Below are 16,662 nucleotides of genomic sequence, written 5' to 3' on the forward strand. Positions count from 1 at the left end.
CTTAAGCCAATATAGAACATTGCTCAAGCCATAGCAATCTACCCATTTTTGTTTGCTGGCTGTTTACAGTCAGAGCTGTGTGACTGACAGAGGTCATCAGCCAGAATAATTCCCTGCTGAAATTCATACTGTGAAATCATTTGCAGCATCACACCGACCTGAAAAACTGGCATTATTTCATATTATTTCAACTGTACTTAACTTGAGAAAACACTGAAAGGACCCACAAACCCTGACATTTCACTGCTTCATTGCAAGGATACTCATCCTCTACTACATGAGGAGGCTGCACTGTATTTTGACTTCCCTTGTTGCAGACTTTTCTTTAGTCTTTTTTAGAATTTATTTTGTTATGCAGTTCAGTCTCTTGGCAAAGTGTTGCTTGTTCTCACGGACAGCTCTAGAAAGCAGATCACTGCAGAATTCAGTTATGTGATACCTGTATAAATGTCCTGTAAGGTCAATATTTTCTTATTGAGAACATTATCTCACAGATGATGACATTGCATTCTGAATGGAAAAGCACTAATAAGTGGAGATGATTCTCCTTTTTTCTCACTTTTCCTTTTACTGCCATTATGAAGCTTTAAAAACCAGCCAGTTCTTTGTATAAAATATTCTCTAAATACTAAAATATTCTCCCAATTTTACTGCTAGGTGGCAAACCTAAATATTCCTGCACTAGAAAGTAATTTTAACCACAACATCTGAATTAATGAGTTTTCTTTCGTTAATGTGCTTTAGAAGAATCTCAGTCTTCAGTTGCTAGCAACTGAGAATAAATCGTAGTTCTAGCCTCAGAAATTCAATAGTGCAGCAGTAACTCTTAGAATATCTTCACTGGTCAGTTAAAGAGAGAAGAGAGAATGTCAGAAGGAAATAGTTCACACGCTTAACAGTTCCGTGTTTCTCTTCTTTTGCACAGTTAACTGCCTGAATCTCTAATTTTGTAGTTTTTTTCCAAGTTTTTTCATTATTTTCATGCAAAGAAAAGGAAAAACAAGATGGAAAGATGCCTTATGTATGACAGAAGCAAACAAACAGTTGTTGCAGACTTCCATGATACAGGAAAGGGAAACAAAATCTACAAAATGAATTTTTATTAAATGAAAGAAAATCTGTTTTGTGGGTCAAATATGAAATAGAATATACAAAAACTTTACATCAGATCTCTTTTCAAAGAAATTAAATCCTATCTAGACTGAAGTAGCACTCGTTCTTTCCAAGAACAACACAAATGGATGAATATGCTTCTTACGGCAGTACAGGATCACACAGTATGCTGTGCTAAATTTCTGGTTACAGAGAAGAAAAGTTAAAAATCTAAACGGTGTCCCTAAAGAATCCAACTACTCCACAAAGCAACTTAAAAACATGACTTTTGATCATCTCAGAAGCAAATGACAAGTGAGTCAAGTGCAGAGTTCACAAAGCTTGCATATGATGTTCTCTGTTTCTATACAAATATAGACTGTTCTTTTTTTTTTTTTTTTTAATTTTAAAAATCCTTTTATATTTGACAGCGTTTATTTGGGGAAAAAGATGATCAGCTCATCAGGTTCCTGCTGTACTACTCAAGCAATTCCATTTAGTTTACCTCATCCTGTTTTTTAAGATTGTTACAATAAACCACAGACTGCAATATTTTGAAAAGTTGCTGTATGCTGAAACACAAATCTTTGTATTACCATCCTGTATATTAAAGTTCTGCAGAGCTCATAACATGTCTTTGGCATAGCACACCAAGTCCCATTTAATACTTTTTTTTTGCTTAAAAAAGTATATTTTCCTTTAGTAAAACACCTTAAAAACATCTATTTCTGATTTTGTAAAATAATGTGTCACCTCTTGTGTTGCTTTGCAAAATATACACACACGTTTTGGAAAAACATTGAGCGCTGACATAAGGGACTCATCTGAAGTCTGATCTGCTTATGAGAAGTAAAATATAATTAGAAATTCCATCTTCTGCATGAAAGTCACATGAAGTCGTTCAGTTCAGCTTCAAGTGCTGCTGCCATTTCATCTGCTTCAGAACTGCTTCCTTCCTCATCTTCATTGCTAGATTCTTTACTGGATTCACTGGCAGCATCGTCTTCATCCAGTTTGCGCTTATGGCCCCTGGGAGGACACAGAGATAAAGTCCGTGAATCAAGGATCAAGGTATCTGACTGCTTATTAACACAGACCACTATTCTTTGACAAAAAGAAATAAAACCTAGGCCTATGGACTCAATATTTTTTCAGCTCCAGACAAAAAAGAAAAGCACTTACTTTCAAATGGACTAGCTACTACCCCCACATTGATTTTTAATTGTTTCTTTCCAGCTGTGGGTGCAAAGTGCTGTTAATTTCATTTCTCCCATTCCTCTGAACAAGGAATGGAAACAAAATTTAAGACAGTTTGAAAAAAAAAATCGATTAATTTAACTTCTTCTCACGTAACAAAAGAAAATGCAAGTCTGCCATGAGAATGAGAAACTACCAGAATTCACTATATTTTAACATATGACTATGAAATATCTAAGTACCTCCTGTTTGTAAAAATTAAACCTTAACAGCTCAACCACTCTCACTGCATAGCTGCTCAGTTTATGTGCTTCATTCTTCCTTGCTACATCTCTTTGAAGTAGCACTGCTAGTCTGAACAACACATTTCTTCATATCTCCAGAGAATGAGCCACATTAAACAGGAAGCTGACGTGCACCATACTCTGCCAGAAGAATCACATTCCTGGTTGTGAAAGATCTCCAAGGAAAATCTAACACTTCAACTGGGACAAAGCCATAAGCAGAAGAATTTGGATTTGTGGAACCCTAAAATCTCTTTTCTGTGCCAAAACAGAATTTTAGATCAGACATATACTCCTGAGGCAAAAATAAAGTTGAGATCTTGTACAGAATTCAAAATGAGTAGACTAGAAATACCTTCAAAAATTACTCCTTGATCATTTGATCAGATTTCAGAGAAATATGCTCAAAGTGGGTCTCTCCTAAATGTCCTTTTCAATTTTAGGTAAGGTTTCATTAAGAGGAGAATGCATCCACTTGCTAGAATGAAAAACTAAGTATCTTCAGCAAAATAAAGTAATGGTTTAGCAAAGGCCACTTTACTTCTAAGAGTACAGACCAGTACCACAAAGCAAGAAAGATCTTTGATAAATTCTGACTTGAAATACGTATACCCAAAATAAATAGATACAAAGATTAGAAGTCAAACTCATGAGCTTCTAAGCAAAACTGAAATACAAAGCGATTTCTATACATACAAAGACTTCTTTATTGTCATTCTCCCAGAGCCACTAATTCTCCTAAGACCAGACTACTACTAATGGTTTGAAGATGGGGGAGGGAAGATTTGGGTTGGATGTCAGGGGGAAATTCTTTACAGAGAGAGTGGTGAGGTGCTGGAACAGCTGCCCAGAGAGGCTGTGGATGCCCCATCCCTGGAAGTGCTCAAGGCCAGGTTGGATGGGGCTCTGGGCAGCCTGGGCTGGTATTAAATCGAGAGTTGGTGGCCCTGCATGTGGAGAGGGGGGTTGGAGCTTGACGATCCCTGAGGTCCCTTCCAACTCAAGACATTCAATGATTCTACTTGCTCACTGCTGGCTCAGTGACACCTGACCTTCCTTGTTTCAGCTGATGAATCAGGGTGTGATGGCAGGAGTGGGTCTGAATCAAAATGGTAGGAGAACAGCACTGTGTTGCTCTGTCTTTTCCTTATGAGTTCCACTGGGCCCAAAAGATACACTACTGCTGCTTTGCTGATTACTTCCTCACAATCATGTTAGATTTATTTTTTCTTCCGTACAGGGTGGTAGGAACAAGTTTGCAGATTACACAAAACCTGAGGAGCAGCTGAGATACCAGAGTCATGATGCCACCCAGCAGGACTCAGGCTGAAGAACTGGGCTGACAGGAACCTCCTGGAGTTACAAGAAAAGGTGCAGAATCCTACACCTGGGGAAGAACAGCCCCAGGCATCAGGATGTGCTGGGGAAGGGGCAGCTTGGCAGGAAAGCACCTGCAGGGTCTCATGGCACTGGCACAGACCACTGCCCTCCTTAGAGACTTTCAAAAGCTGTCTGGACATGATTCTGGGGAGCTTGCTGTAGGTGGTCCTGCTTGGAGCAGATGACTTCCAGAGAGCCCTTCTGACTTCATTCAATCTGTGATTCTGTGAGTAATAATCCTGTGATGTGAGCTGAAGCCCTCGTTTTCGATCTGGTGTCTGAATTCTTAAGGAAAAATGGGTTGAGGTGAAAGCACTTCCTGCATATTTGCTTTCTAAACTAAAATGTACCAATGGAGTTATAGGGCACTAAGTGCAGCTTAATACACAGGGAAAAGCAGCCTCTCAGGCACATTAGTTGTTTCTATGCATCCTACATTAGTGCACAGCTCAGATGAAGAAGCACCCAGACTAAAAATGCTCAGTTGGAAGAAATCTTAGTGTATTTTCATTAAATGTTATGCAAACGTACGGAGTTTGTGTTTTACTGGTTTGCTCCATGATGATTTCAGCCTTGAGAGATGCTGCACAGTTTTAGTCATTAATTACACTGCTAGCTGGAGAAGAGCTAATTGCTGAATAAAGAAAGCTCAGTCTTACTCAGCAAGATCAGAAAACATTACTGTTGAACAAGCAGTGAATTAGAAATATATCCTTGGTGCTAACTGAGCAAAAAGATAAATAAAAACACAGGAGGAATCTATAGAACAACGTTCACTGTACAAAACAATCACGTTTATAACATTTCAGCTATGAAAACTGATTGAACTGACTGAAAAATAAAATTCACCGTCTGACAGCACATACTGCAAGTCTACTGGTATCCAACACAATACCAAAGAGCCTGTAGGAAAATATCCAGTGAGTCATTGCTAGTTCATTATTCCTAAAAGTGAGGAAATATTTATTTATATGACTGAATAATCAAGTCAGAAGCCAGCAGGAAATGCAGCAAATTTAAACTCCACAGAAAATACTTTTCAGTAGCTACCTGAAATACTCAGTGTAACTTGTTAATTCAAGAATGGAGCATCCATCTACAAAAAGTCTTTCCAGAAAATGTTAAGGGAAAGTCCTGATGTGTTTCCATCTTTCACCCAGCTGTATTAAGCAGTACCTTTTGAAATACAAAAAAACAAATGCCATCTGTTTTGTCAGCTCTTGTTCTTTAGAAACAGAACAACAGCTCTATTCTGTTTTGGACTTCTTCACTTCATAGAAAAAACAACATTAAAACAACAACAAAAAAGAACACACAGGTACACGTTAATCCTCTGCTATAAAAAAGGAACAATCTGAATGCTGCTTTTATTAAGATATGAAAACCTTTTGCTATTTGTGTACTGTAAATTGTATCCTCGTGCATCCAGAAGTATTTATATGCATATTTTCTATGCATATTTTGAAAACACATGCAAAGCTAACTCGGATAGAAATGTGGAAGAAGAACATCAATAAAATAATGCTGCATATTTTTACTTGGGAATTCAAAAAGAGCGATAACAGATTAATCATTGCTGTCTTAAGAGAAAAGCAATATTTTCCCATATTTGTTAACAGAACAGACAATTTCAAACGTGTATTCAAATTTTATGCCCGCTCCTTGCTATTCCTAGTTTCTGAGACATACTGCATAACTATTCTAAGTGGAAAAGTTATGCACATAAAGAATCCCTTCTCCATATTTAGGGAGAATGATCCAGCAGTCTGTTATAGGTTTCCATAGCCTCATTTGCATTTTTAAAAGTAATTTTGCTTGCCTGATATTAAACAGCAAACAGAATAACTGAGTGTCGTTACCTCCATCGACAAACAAACTTTCCAGAAGACTGACAGCTTTGAATATCTGACAGCTCTGTGACAAATTTGTATAATTTATATTTCCAATGCATTACATATTTATCTGTTGTAATAACCAGTCCTAGGAACCCCATCGGCTTATGTTATCCTACACTACAGCTTTCCTTCTCACAGTCAAGTTCATCTCAAAGTCTTTGAAGCCATAATTCTAAAGCCTCCTCACTTTTTACACCATATCAAAGGAAGCTTTTTTTCTTTTTTTTTTTTTTTCACCTGAGGCTTTTTATCTTTTTCATATCTGGGATGGGGAAATCATTTAAAAAAGAACTGCATTTGTAGAAAAGTATTTAAATGAATTATCAATATACTGAAATAAAATTTGAATGTAATTTGTGATGATATTAAAACAAAAAGCAGTTGCACATACATAGAAGTTACCTACAGAAAAAAATCTACAGAATGCTAATGAGAAATATACTTGGTGATATTCTAAATACAGAGACAGGAACAAAAGACAAAACTAAGTTGTAATAGAACATGGTATGTGTATGTGAAAAATAATCCAGGAAAAACTTTTCAAAATAAACATTATTTATGAAAATGATCACTAAAATATGATTGCAAAATGCAACTACAGGTCAAACAAAAATTCCACTTTTACCATTTAATTATCAAATTTAGTTCTCTGAAAGAGCCATAGGGAACAAAGCAGTGAAAAGAAGTCTAGTATTGGTTGCTTCTTCCACTCTAAGTCCATTGTTTGTAATTTGTAGCTGAAAAAGAATAATGCTGGATTTTTTTCTTTATCAATTAAAAGCAGATTTTATCAGGTCTGTTTTGCATCCCAGTGGCATCCTTTTAAGAAATACAATGCAATATAAAAATGGAAACATCTAACAAGCAAAACGAATAGAAGGGTAATATAACCCTTATTTTCAATAAAACTAAAGAGAATCTTTTTTCTGCACCTTGTTTCAAACCTTGTAAAAGAAATCATATCATAGAATGGCTCAGGTTGGAAGGGACCAACCACAAATCTACAGCTAGTATTGAAATAAATCGTCACACTCTTAAACTCCAAATGCCCACATCCTCCTCTCCTACTTTGCTAAGCAGTAAACTTCCAAATCATTGAGCATGCAATTACAGCCCAGGCAGTACTGCTTCAAGACTGACTGTGCTGCCCCAGCCACGTTTCTGAAATCCAGCGTGAAAGGTCTGCCCTGGTTTCTGTACACACATGGTCCACAGTGTTCTGCAAATTCCTGTAACACCAGGAAGGGTGGTGCCGAGTTCTGAAAAGAGATGGGAGTCTGACTGCCTTTCATAGGACTTCCACTTGGAGTTTATTTAGATAACAGGTGTCATGAACTAGAACTCATCTCAGCAAAACTGCTCTTTAACCAATTTTGAGGATGCCAGTCCAGTGCCTGCCTAACAAGATTAAAAGATGTGAGAGTTGAGAACATGTTAATTGAAAATCAGTGCTGTGGGCATTAATGTATTACATAGGGCAGGCGAGATGATTACACTTCCATTCAGTTTTACACTTTCATTCCAAATTTTGCTTGAAATAGATATTTCTTGACATGAGATCCAACCATGCATAAAAAATGATGTTACAGTAGTAAGCAATTGCCTACAGAAGACCTATAAAACGTAAGGCTCAGGTATACACCTGAGGCAATTCATCTCGTGCACCTGTGCAAGAATACTGAACTGTCCTGGCACAGCAGGCTGCCAAGCACATGGCTGAGCACAGCGAGTAGCGTTAGCTCCATTCTGACAGACTGGAGTGTATGTCTGCACCTCACCCTAATGCTATCACAACAAAGACAACACACAGCATCACAGGAAGAACGTTTCATGAACTCATCCAGCATTCTCTGCAGAATTACATGAAATCTAATACAGAGAAAAAAGCATAGAATACGTTTATCGCTTAGCACCAGGATGCAAAAAGGGATCATGGAGTTGGATCTCACTGAACACTACTGTCAGTGCTATTCACAGAGATGTTAGAGGAAGTCCACCAATTCCAACCAACAGCTGGATGATTTTGAACTTACCAACAATAAACTGTGATCTAATTCATCGCTGTTGTAGTAATTCCAAAGTTAAAAAAGCCAGTAAATAACAAGATGAAAGGCAGAAAGTCAACATACAATGGAAGAAATTTTAAACATAAATTTGTTAAAAATTTAGGCTTTCCATAAAAAAAGAGGGAAGCAGTGCCAAAGCTTGTTTTACAAATACAAATAAATTGAATTAAATTTGTAGAAAAGCTGCATCGCTTTTCCATCATTTTTTAAAGACTTGTGTAAATGATATACACAGACATCCATCAGTTAGAGGAACAGCCATTATCAGGTGGATCAGTTGATCAGTTTGATAATTCCAGCTGATGATACAAAGCTGGAATGAGTGGCTGACACACCAGAAGGCTGTACTGCCATTCAGCGAGATCTCAGCAGGCAGAAGAATTGGTAGAGAGGAACTTTATGGGGTTCAACAAGGACAAACGCAGAGTCCTACACCTGTGGAGGAACAACTGCATGCATCAGTACAGGACAGAGAATGATCTGCTGGCCTCTACTCTGCCCTGGTGAGGTCACTTCTTCAAAAAAGACAGGGATCTTCCAGAGAGAGTCCAGTGGAGAACCAGTAAGGGGCCTGGAGCATCTCCAGTATGAGGAGAAGCTGAGAGACCTGGGACTCTTAGTCTGGAGAAAAGAAAACAGAGGGGACCTCATCACTGTTTATAAATATCTTAAGTGAGAGTCCAATGGACGGGGCCAGGTTCCTTTCAGTGACAGGACAAGGGGCAATGGGCAAAAACACAGGAAGTTCCATACAAATGAGCTGCCCAGGGTGGTTATGGAGTCTTTTCTCCTAGAGATATTCATAACTCCACTGGTTGCTTTCCTGTGCAACCTACCAAAGGGAATGTGCTTTAGCAGGGGAGGTTGGGCTTGATGTTCTCCAGAGGTCCCTTCCAGCCCCTAAGATTCTGTGTGATTTTGTGATATGCTGTACCTTCTAAACATATGTTATCCATCTTTAACTGTGCAATAATAAGAAACTTTACACGTATTAAATCTGTATCTCTACACTGCGGGGTCACTGACCATCAAAAATTCAATCTGGTTCAAAAAGCATATGCTAGCCTATCTGCCAAATCCAATCACACAGCAGAGCATTCACTGTATCAGTTGTTTTTATACTAGCTGCCACATGACAAACTACCCAGCAAACAGATCACAGCTCTGCAGACTAACAATACTTCAATCCATATATAGTCTACAACCTTTTTCTGTCAACGTTTCTACAATACTTACTATTAAGTATACTCAATCTGTACCTTCTGTTGTGCAGTTGCAATTTTTTTTTATTGTGCTGTCCAGAAACTCAGATCCACTGTACTGTTCATCTGCAGCCTGCCTATGATTCTAGTAAAGATGTCAGAAGTAGAAAATGCTTCGTATTTATGTAGGTCACTCTGAAAGTAATGCCTCCTATCTACTTCCATGGAAACTACAAGAGATACAAAGAGCACAACAACATTATTTGCAAGAGCAATTTCTCAGCTACCAAACACTAGTTTTCAACAATCACCACCATTAGTTATGCATTTTCGCCAGCCATAAACAGGAGCCTGAGTGCCATGCTTGTAAAATTCTGCACCTGCAGAGGTGACCCACTGTCATTGTTGCCACTGTTGAAACACAGCACCCACTGCCTCACTATGCTCACATGCATTGTTTGGTCTCCATAAATGTTCAGTAAGCACACATGAATATCAATGGATGCCATTTTTTCTACATGGAGAAATTCAATGACATACCTTTGTTTCATCTGCATTTCCACGTCAGAGGCTATTTTGTCAGAATGCCACACTGCTGCCATCTGTCACATGACAAAAGCATGTCATGGAATACTGATGGGAAGCTTCAACCTCTACTGCCATACCACTAACATACACCTCTGACATCATGGGCCAACATAGTAAAATAAGAGGCATCACTTTCAGAGCAGCCCTTGTATTATCAATCCAGAGCAAGAAATTTCTGCTGAGCTCTGCCTTATGAGTGTAGTGGTACCAGCCACAGTTGCACAAGAATATGATTAGCATGATATATGGATATACAGATACATGCAAGAGGAATATGCAAAAAGTTATTTCTCTGCACTCCAAACCCTACTAATTCTACTGAGAGAGCCCAGTATTTAAACAATAAGTTAACAAAAGTTAGGACTGTAACAAATAGTCCTCTTTCTAGTGCTCCCCTAGAATGAGACAATAGCACTGGAACAGACTAGAGAAAGGTGTGACATGCTAACCAAACAGGGCTTGACTGGAGGGGAGACCAGATATTTGCCTCTATGTGATTATGGGAATAAAGTGGCTCTAAATGGTGAGCAGTATATAGCTGAACTGTCTTGAAGCAAGGGTTCACTACTTTGTACTACTGCTCATCCCTTCTAGTCAGTCCACCTGCCCAGCAGTGGCAGAGGTAGAGCAGCTTGGGCCATGCAATAAGGTTCTGCAAGCAGTTCTGGTTCCTTCAGCTCAGTTTTTCCTCTCTTGGTTAACACCTGGAGCCCTAAAAATCTTCTTATCGGACTTTCAGATGTTATCATTTCAAGGCAAAGACACAGGTGCCCGATGTGAACTATAGTATCAGTAGATACATCTATCTTTCAATTTCTGTGGACTATGTATGCAGGCTCTACAGCTTGTGTGCCTAACACAAACATATTTTTAGGAACATTCAACTAGATCTGGTTTATCTGATGGGTTATTTAAAACTGTCGTGTATTAAATTCTCTTTCTATACAGATATCTCCTAGGGTAGCTAAAGGCACACTCAAGCCACACCAGCAAGTCTGAGAAGTGGCAAAATAAGTCTCTGAAAGGGAGATGTGAAATTCTGACTCTGAAAATGAAGAGGAAATCCTTCTGTACAATGTGGTGGCAATATGCACAAGACATGTGGCAAAAGATACTTTTGCCACTGGGACATCTTCTGTGAATTGGGTACTTAAAACATCCATACTGTGCTTTTCACAGGCTGAGCTGATAAAAATGCGCGGACAGTTTCCTGCAATCAGCTTGACACAATGTACTTATCAAATCCACTCACATTTTATACAAAATATGATCTTTTCCAAATGGAAAAATCTATTAGGAGTTCAAATGATCAATGAAGTGCTCACAAGTGGAGTGACCTAACCATTTTTATTTGTTTTTTTATCCCCTGCATTAAGAAGCAGCACTGCCTTTCCTCCATCAATGTTTTCAGCACAGGCTTCAAGTAACCACTTTAATTGTTGACATATACTTCTGCTTTGCAGCCATCACAGACTTGCAGACGTCAAGATTTATCACACAACTACTAATGTACATAAGTACTTTTTTTTTTTTTTCCTTAATAGTAGTTTAGAATGAAAGATTAAAAATCTTTGCTAATAGTTGTTAACTTCTTGGTTTCCTTATTCTCAAAAGATATTTAAATGCCCATATATTTTACTAAGGGAAAACTTCAATTGTTTAACAGCTTATGAACTGTAGTGAAGATTCACGAAAGGGAAAAACTCTGATTAAATTACTTCATAGCCATCTACTAGGCAATCCATCAGAGACTTCATGTCAGCTTTCTCACTGATATGTAAACTGAAGCAGCATGTTACTGGCTTTCCTCACCCTGAACTTCTTTATCCCTCACCATTTCTTTCAAGTCACAGTTGCAAAAGACTACTGATATCTATAGATGGCTGAAATGGGGGTGGTGGTAATAATAAGTGCCCCCAGGACTGGGGGAGCTGTTTCACTGTGTCAGCCTGTGTCAACATCCAGCTCCTGTTTCCCTGGGTTGGGGCTAAGCTGGGATCTCATCAGCACAGGCCTGACTCCTCTTTCTTTCACCTTTTTTGTAGGTTTTAAAGACTTGCCCTGGGCTCTTCTGCCTCCCAGGTAACCAACACTTATTCCTTCTTTCAACTCTGACCTCAGCAATGCTCATTTTACAGTTGACTTAATAGTGATATGCTATAAAGTAAACAAACATTTGCTCCTGATTCTGACACAAACTCATCTTTACCCCGGAAGCAGAGAAAAACAGAGCTAGATAAAAACTTCATTTAATTTTTTTTTTTTCCCCTCTCATTAGTCTAGAATGCACCTTAAGCTCAATCCTGAGGTCCTGGGATCAATCCTCCCCACTGCAGAAACACTGCTTTCAGTGCTTTGCACTTTCTTCTTCATCTGGCCGCACTGTCAGAAAAGTATCCTCTGCTAAAGGGCACATCTTTTTACCCTGTCCTTTCTCTCTGCTTTTGTGAATATCTCACCACTTTTCAGGCCTCACTGTTTCTAAAAGGACAGTAACAAATACTTGATTTCTATAGCTGGCTTCTAAAAATTCCAGCTGTTGCAGATTAGTGTTCTTGCAGATGTAAAATTATTTCTCCTCAGGTTCTAGATACTCCATTGTCCCAGCGTGAAAGCTGTTAGTTAATGGCCCTGTAGTGATGGAAGGCAATGACTGCAGAAAGACTGCTACTTTAAATACGTTGAAGCATTAATGCCAAATCAATTTAATTACTTCACACACAACTCCTAAGTTATACAGAGATACACCAAATCATTACAGATGGTAAGTCAGAAAAAGGAATGTTTAAGAATGAGATTCCTACACACACTTTAGTATTTATTAGAGTGTTTGATGAGACAAGTAAAACAAGGTAAATACTCTTATGCTTGATGACCTACATTACAGTTCCAAACTTCTGCTCCTGCAAACTAGAGAAAAAGGACTATGATAGATTCTCAGTGCATTTTGCAAACATCAGCACACTTCTTATAGAATGTGTAAGTGAAGCCTATTTAGTGTTAAAGTAGTCAAGAAAATAAAGATCTTTTGTGACAACACTTCCCTAATTTTAGTAATATATAGAAGACTTCTAATCATCTGTCCAGGCATTCCAACAGAGAGTAAAAGAAGTCAAAGGCACATGGTCATTCTAATCAGACTGTATTTCAAAGCATTTTGGAAATTCCCACCTGACACAGTCCAACACATAGACAAAACAGTGATTTCTAATACCTGTATGAAAAGTACTGCTGTATGGTTTACAAGTCCTTTAGCAATTTACAGTGACTTGAACTCTTTGCATTGAGGACAGAAATGTGAAGATACCGCAGTCATGTCAAAATACCTCACACAAGTTCAAATCACTACTCTTGAGCTTTTTACTGAATAGTTTAAAAACGTTTAAAGAACTGTAATAACTTACATTGTTCTTAATGTAAAATTAAGTAGATTTAGAATTTAGGTCATCGTTAAGTGGAGAAAACCTTGCTTATTATATCACCAAATGCTAGAGAAACTTGGCAAAAGTAACACCATATCCATATGGAGAGATAACTACTTTGAAAAAAAAAAAAAACCATCCATAGAAAAATAAGAAAAGCTTTAAGAAAAATCCTACTGCTGTTTAAATTGGATAGGTTTGATTTGAAAAAAAAAAAAAGAACAAAAAACAATTATAATATTTACTTATTATGTTATTTATGTTATAATGGTAATGAGAAACAACGTAGATTCAATTGTTTAGGAATACTATGTATGAATAGTAGTTCAGATGTTCTCTCCAAGAAGAACTACCCCGGGAGAAGCTACCAAAACTGAGTGACATACAGCCAGTCTCCTTAAACTTCAGCTATGGTACCAGCTATGTAATGTTTCTGGGGGAAAAAAAGTACTAGCGATAATACTGAACTTTATAACATCATCACTGACCACAGAATAATAATTAACAGCACATTCCCATGTTAATTTCATTCTCCTGTTGCAATTATTATTAAGCCATTAGCACCAGCAAAGGCCTAGGAAGCATTAATGCAGTATGCTAAGCAGCACAGCCAGCTGTCTCAGGTCAGGTGCTGTGGATGCTCTGTGTCCTTTACATCCACATGCAACTTACACATGTAACTACACCATTTTGCAGTTCCTGGAATTACCCATCTACACTTTACAAACACTATGCTTTTATACAACCAAAGCTATAGGGCAATTCCACAGTATAATCAAACTACTTGTTCTATGTATTAATTCTGCACTAAGGTTTGCTTTGAAGAACCAGAAAACTTTTAGATCGTATAGCTGGTTTTCTAAGGGCCTTAAGGAGAATGAACATCTCTATTTCAGTGGTGAAAAAAACCTCTACGGAAACTCAGCAGCCTGACATTTTTAGCAAACATGCATAAGCTGTGCATATAGGAAACAGAGAAGCAGGAGACCTGTTTCAGTCTCTTGATCTAAATGTGAAGCAGCACCTTGGTTAATTTTAGCTCGAGTTAATAGTCTAAATGTAATAGTCTAAATGTGTGAAAGTTTACACTCTTACTGTTCTCTCCTGAAACTTTTTCTTATCCAGTTAATGATCTGATGCTTTCCAAAATGCATGTTCCTCTTTAATTAACAGATATTGTGCTGGGCTTTTGAAATAACTCATCAGTTAGCAGCTCAGAGTATTTCAGAATCTGTAAGCAGCATGTCCTTCTGTGATTTCCCAAGGCAGACTTTCTATCTCTTGAGCTACTTATCAGCAAAGTGCGCTTGCAGTCTTTGAACAAAGACTTTTAGCTTAAACAGTTGAATAAGTACATGTTTGTTTCTCTACTGTCTGTGCCTCTCAACATGTAACTAGATGTGTCTACATTTCTCAATAATCTTTCAGGATTATCTTTAATCTGAGAATCAGTAATTTCTACATGGAACTACTTTATGAAGGAAACAAATCAGGATAAGAAAAGAAAAAAAGTCTTGTAGAACGTCAGCAAAAAATACAGTTAGGAGATACACACACACATATAAAATGTTTCTCCTTTTTGACATGGTTAGTAACTAATGCAATAACTGAAAACTGGAATTTCTGAAATTGCTGAATCATTTCTTGTTTGAAAAGCTTTACTCATATGCAGTCACTTTTTTTGTGACAAAGAATTATCATTCAAATGCATTTTTGCTGAATGTTAAGATTCAAAAAAGTTGAGTGCCACATGTCATAGAAGCATCACAGCATAGACAGTGACATTTCAGAGGTTATACATATACATAATTTGCATTGTTTTAACGCTATCTTACTTCCTAAGTAAGTAAAGATCTACATTTAAAGAGTCGCCTGCTTTCCACATGATTAATAGTATGCTTTGTGCAAAGGAGAAAAGAAATATATAAGCAGCATTTACCTCTGGATAAGTTGTAGCTTGCCATTTCCTTTTAAAAGCATTGTATTTCTGCCTTGAAAACTGGTTGGAGAAACCTGATATACTTTAGAGGAATGAAAACTAGATGATGAAAAAGTGTCTTGGTGGACAGCAAGCTGAACATGAGTCACCACTGTACCCTGGCAGCAAAGACAGCTGCAAGGGTATTCTGGGCTGTGTTAAGCAAAACATTACCAGCAGATTGAGGGAAGTGATCCTTCCACTTTGCTTAGCATCGGTAAAGTCACACCAGCAGTACTGTGTCCAGTTCTAGGGCCCCCAGTTCAACAGGGATTCAGACACAGTGGAGAGTCCAACAGTGGGCCACACAGACAACAAAAGCACTACAGTATCTCTCCTATGCTGAAAGGCTGGGACAGCTGAATCTACAAGAAGTCTTGGGGATGATATCATCTAAGTACATACATCCCTGAAAGGAAGGTGCAGAGAGGATGGAGCCAGGCTCTTCTCAGTGGTTCCCAGTAACAAGATAAGAAGGAATCAAAACAAACTAGAACACAGGAGGTTCCATCTGAACACCAGGAAGCACTTCTGTATTGTGTGAGTGACAGAGCAGTGACACACAGGTTGCCCAGAGAGGTGGCAGAGTCTCCCATACTTGGAGAAACTCAAAGCTATCTGGACATTGTCCTGGCAGCTTGCTGTAGGTAGCCCTGCCTGGGCAGGGGGTAATGGGCTACATGGTCTCTAGAGTAGTTCCAGAATCTGTCCTCAATTGGAATTTGGGAAGTCAAGCAGAAGGAGGGCTATCTGCAAAATTCTGGCAGTGAGAAAGTTATTTCAGAGGCTCATGAAACAAATTGCTCATGAAACAGAGGCTCTGTAGGAACAAAGTCCTACAGAAATTATGGAATACAAACTTTCACCAGCTCTCTTTCCAAGTGAAACATTCCCTTTGCTCATCTGGGCTTCTTTAGCATATCTCTAGTTTTATACCTACATTTCTGTATGTAAATGTAGGTATAAAACAGATTTTCAAACAGGAACACACAGTACTACATCACTGAAAACACCAAGCAGGACTACAACAATGCTGTGATAGAACTGAATAAATTGATCAATACATTGTCATCTTTCTGATTTTTTCAGTACTGCAGCATTTAAAAAATTACTCACGGATCTAAAACTGAAGATAATATGAATTGCTTTGCCCTTGGTCCTTGTTCTTGTCTTTCATGAAATCTTAAGCCACTGTGAGAGTCACCAGAGAGGCAGACAGTCAGAAAAAAATAAAAACAACAAACCTCACTGTAAATGTCACAAGCAAGAAGTATTGTCTGTCTAAAACCCAAACCTAACTTTTTAGTAAAGATCCAAATTCTAGATCCCATCTGATTTGGGGCTAGAAATCAAGTGCACCTTTGACAAAGTCTGACAGGTTTTTAAAATTACATCATACTCAAACCTAATAGGTATGAAATAATGAAGACAACATTTTACTCAAACAATATCGCAGAATAAGTGAATGTTTATACAGATTACAAATAGCTTGTCTAAAATTGTAATTAAAAATAAAACCATGTTTTGTACATCAAACTTCTGCTAGGCTGCTTGTTGT

General features: G+C 38.0%; 1 protein-coding gene across 3 annotated transcripts in view; it reads right to left on the reverse strand.

Moving 5' to 3' along the window:
* Positions 1–1,085: 1,085 nt before the first annotated feature.
* Positions 1,086–16,662, reverse strand: part of CTDP1 (CTD phosphatase 1) — a 97,896-nt gene continuing 82,319 nt past the window's right edge. For 2 of the 3 annotated variants that reach the window (XM_031609842.2, XM_090136843.1), the window contains exon 13: positions 1,086–2,121. In XM_031609842.2, the coding sequence (XP_031465702.2) occupies positions 1,980–2,121 (142 nt within the window). In that variant the 3' untranslated portion in view covers positions 1,086–1,979. The remainder of the gene's footprint in view (positions 2,122–16,662) is intronic. The other variant, XM_090136844.1, reaches the window with a different exon arrangement.

The sequence above is a fragment of the Phasianus colchicus genome, chromosome 3, assembly GCF_987193195.1.
Source record: "Phasianus colchicus chromosome 3, bPhaCol1.hap1.1, whole genome shotgun sequence".
In the NCBI taxonomy this organism is placed as follows: domain Eukaryota; kingdom Metazoa; phylum Chordata; class Aves; order Galliformes; family Phasianidae; genus Phasianus; species Phasianus colchicus.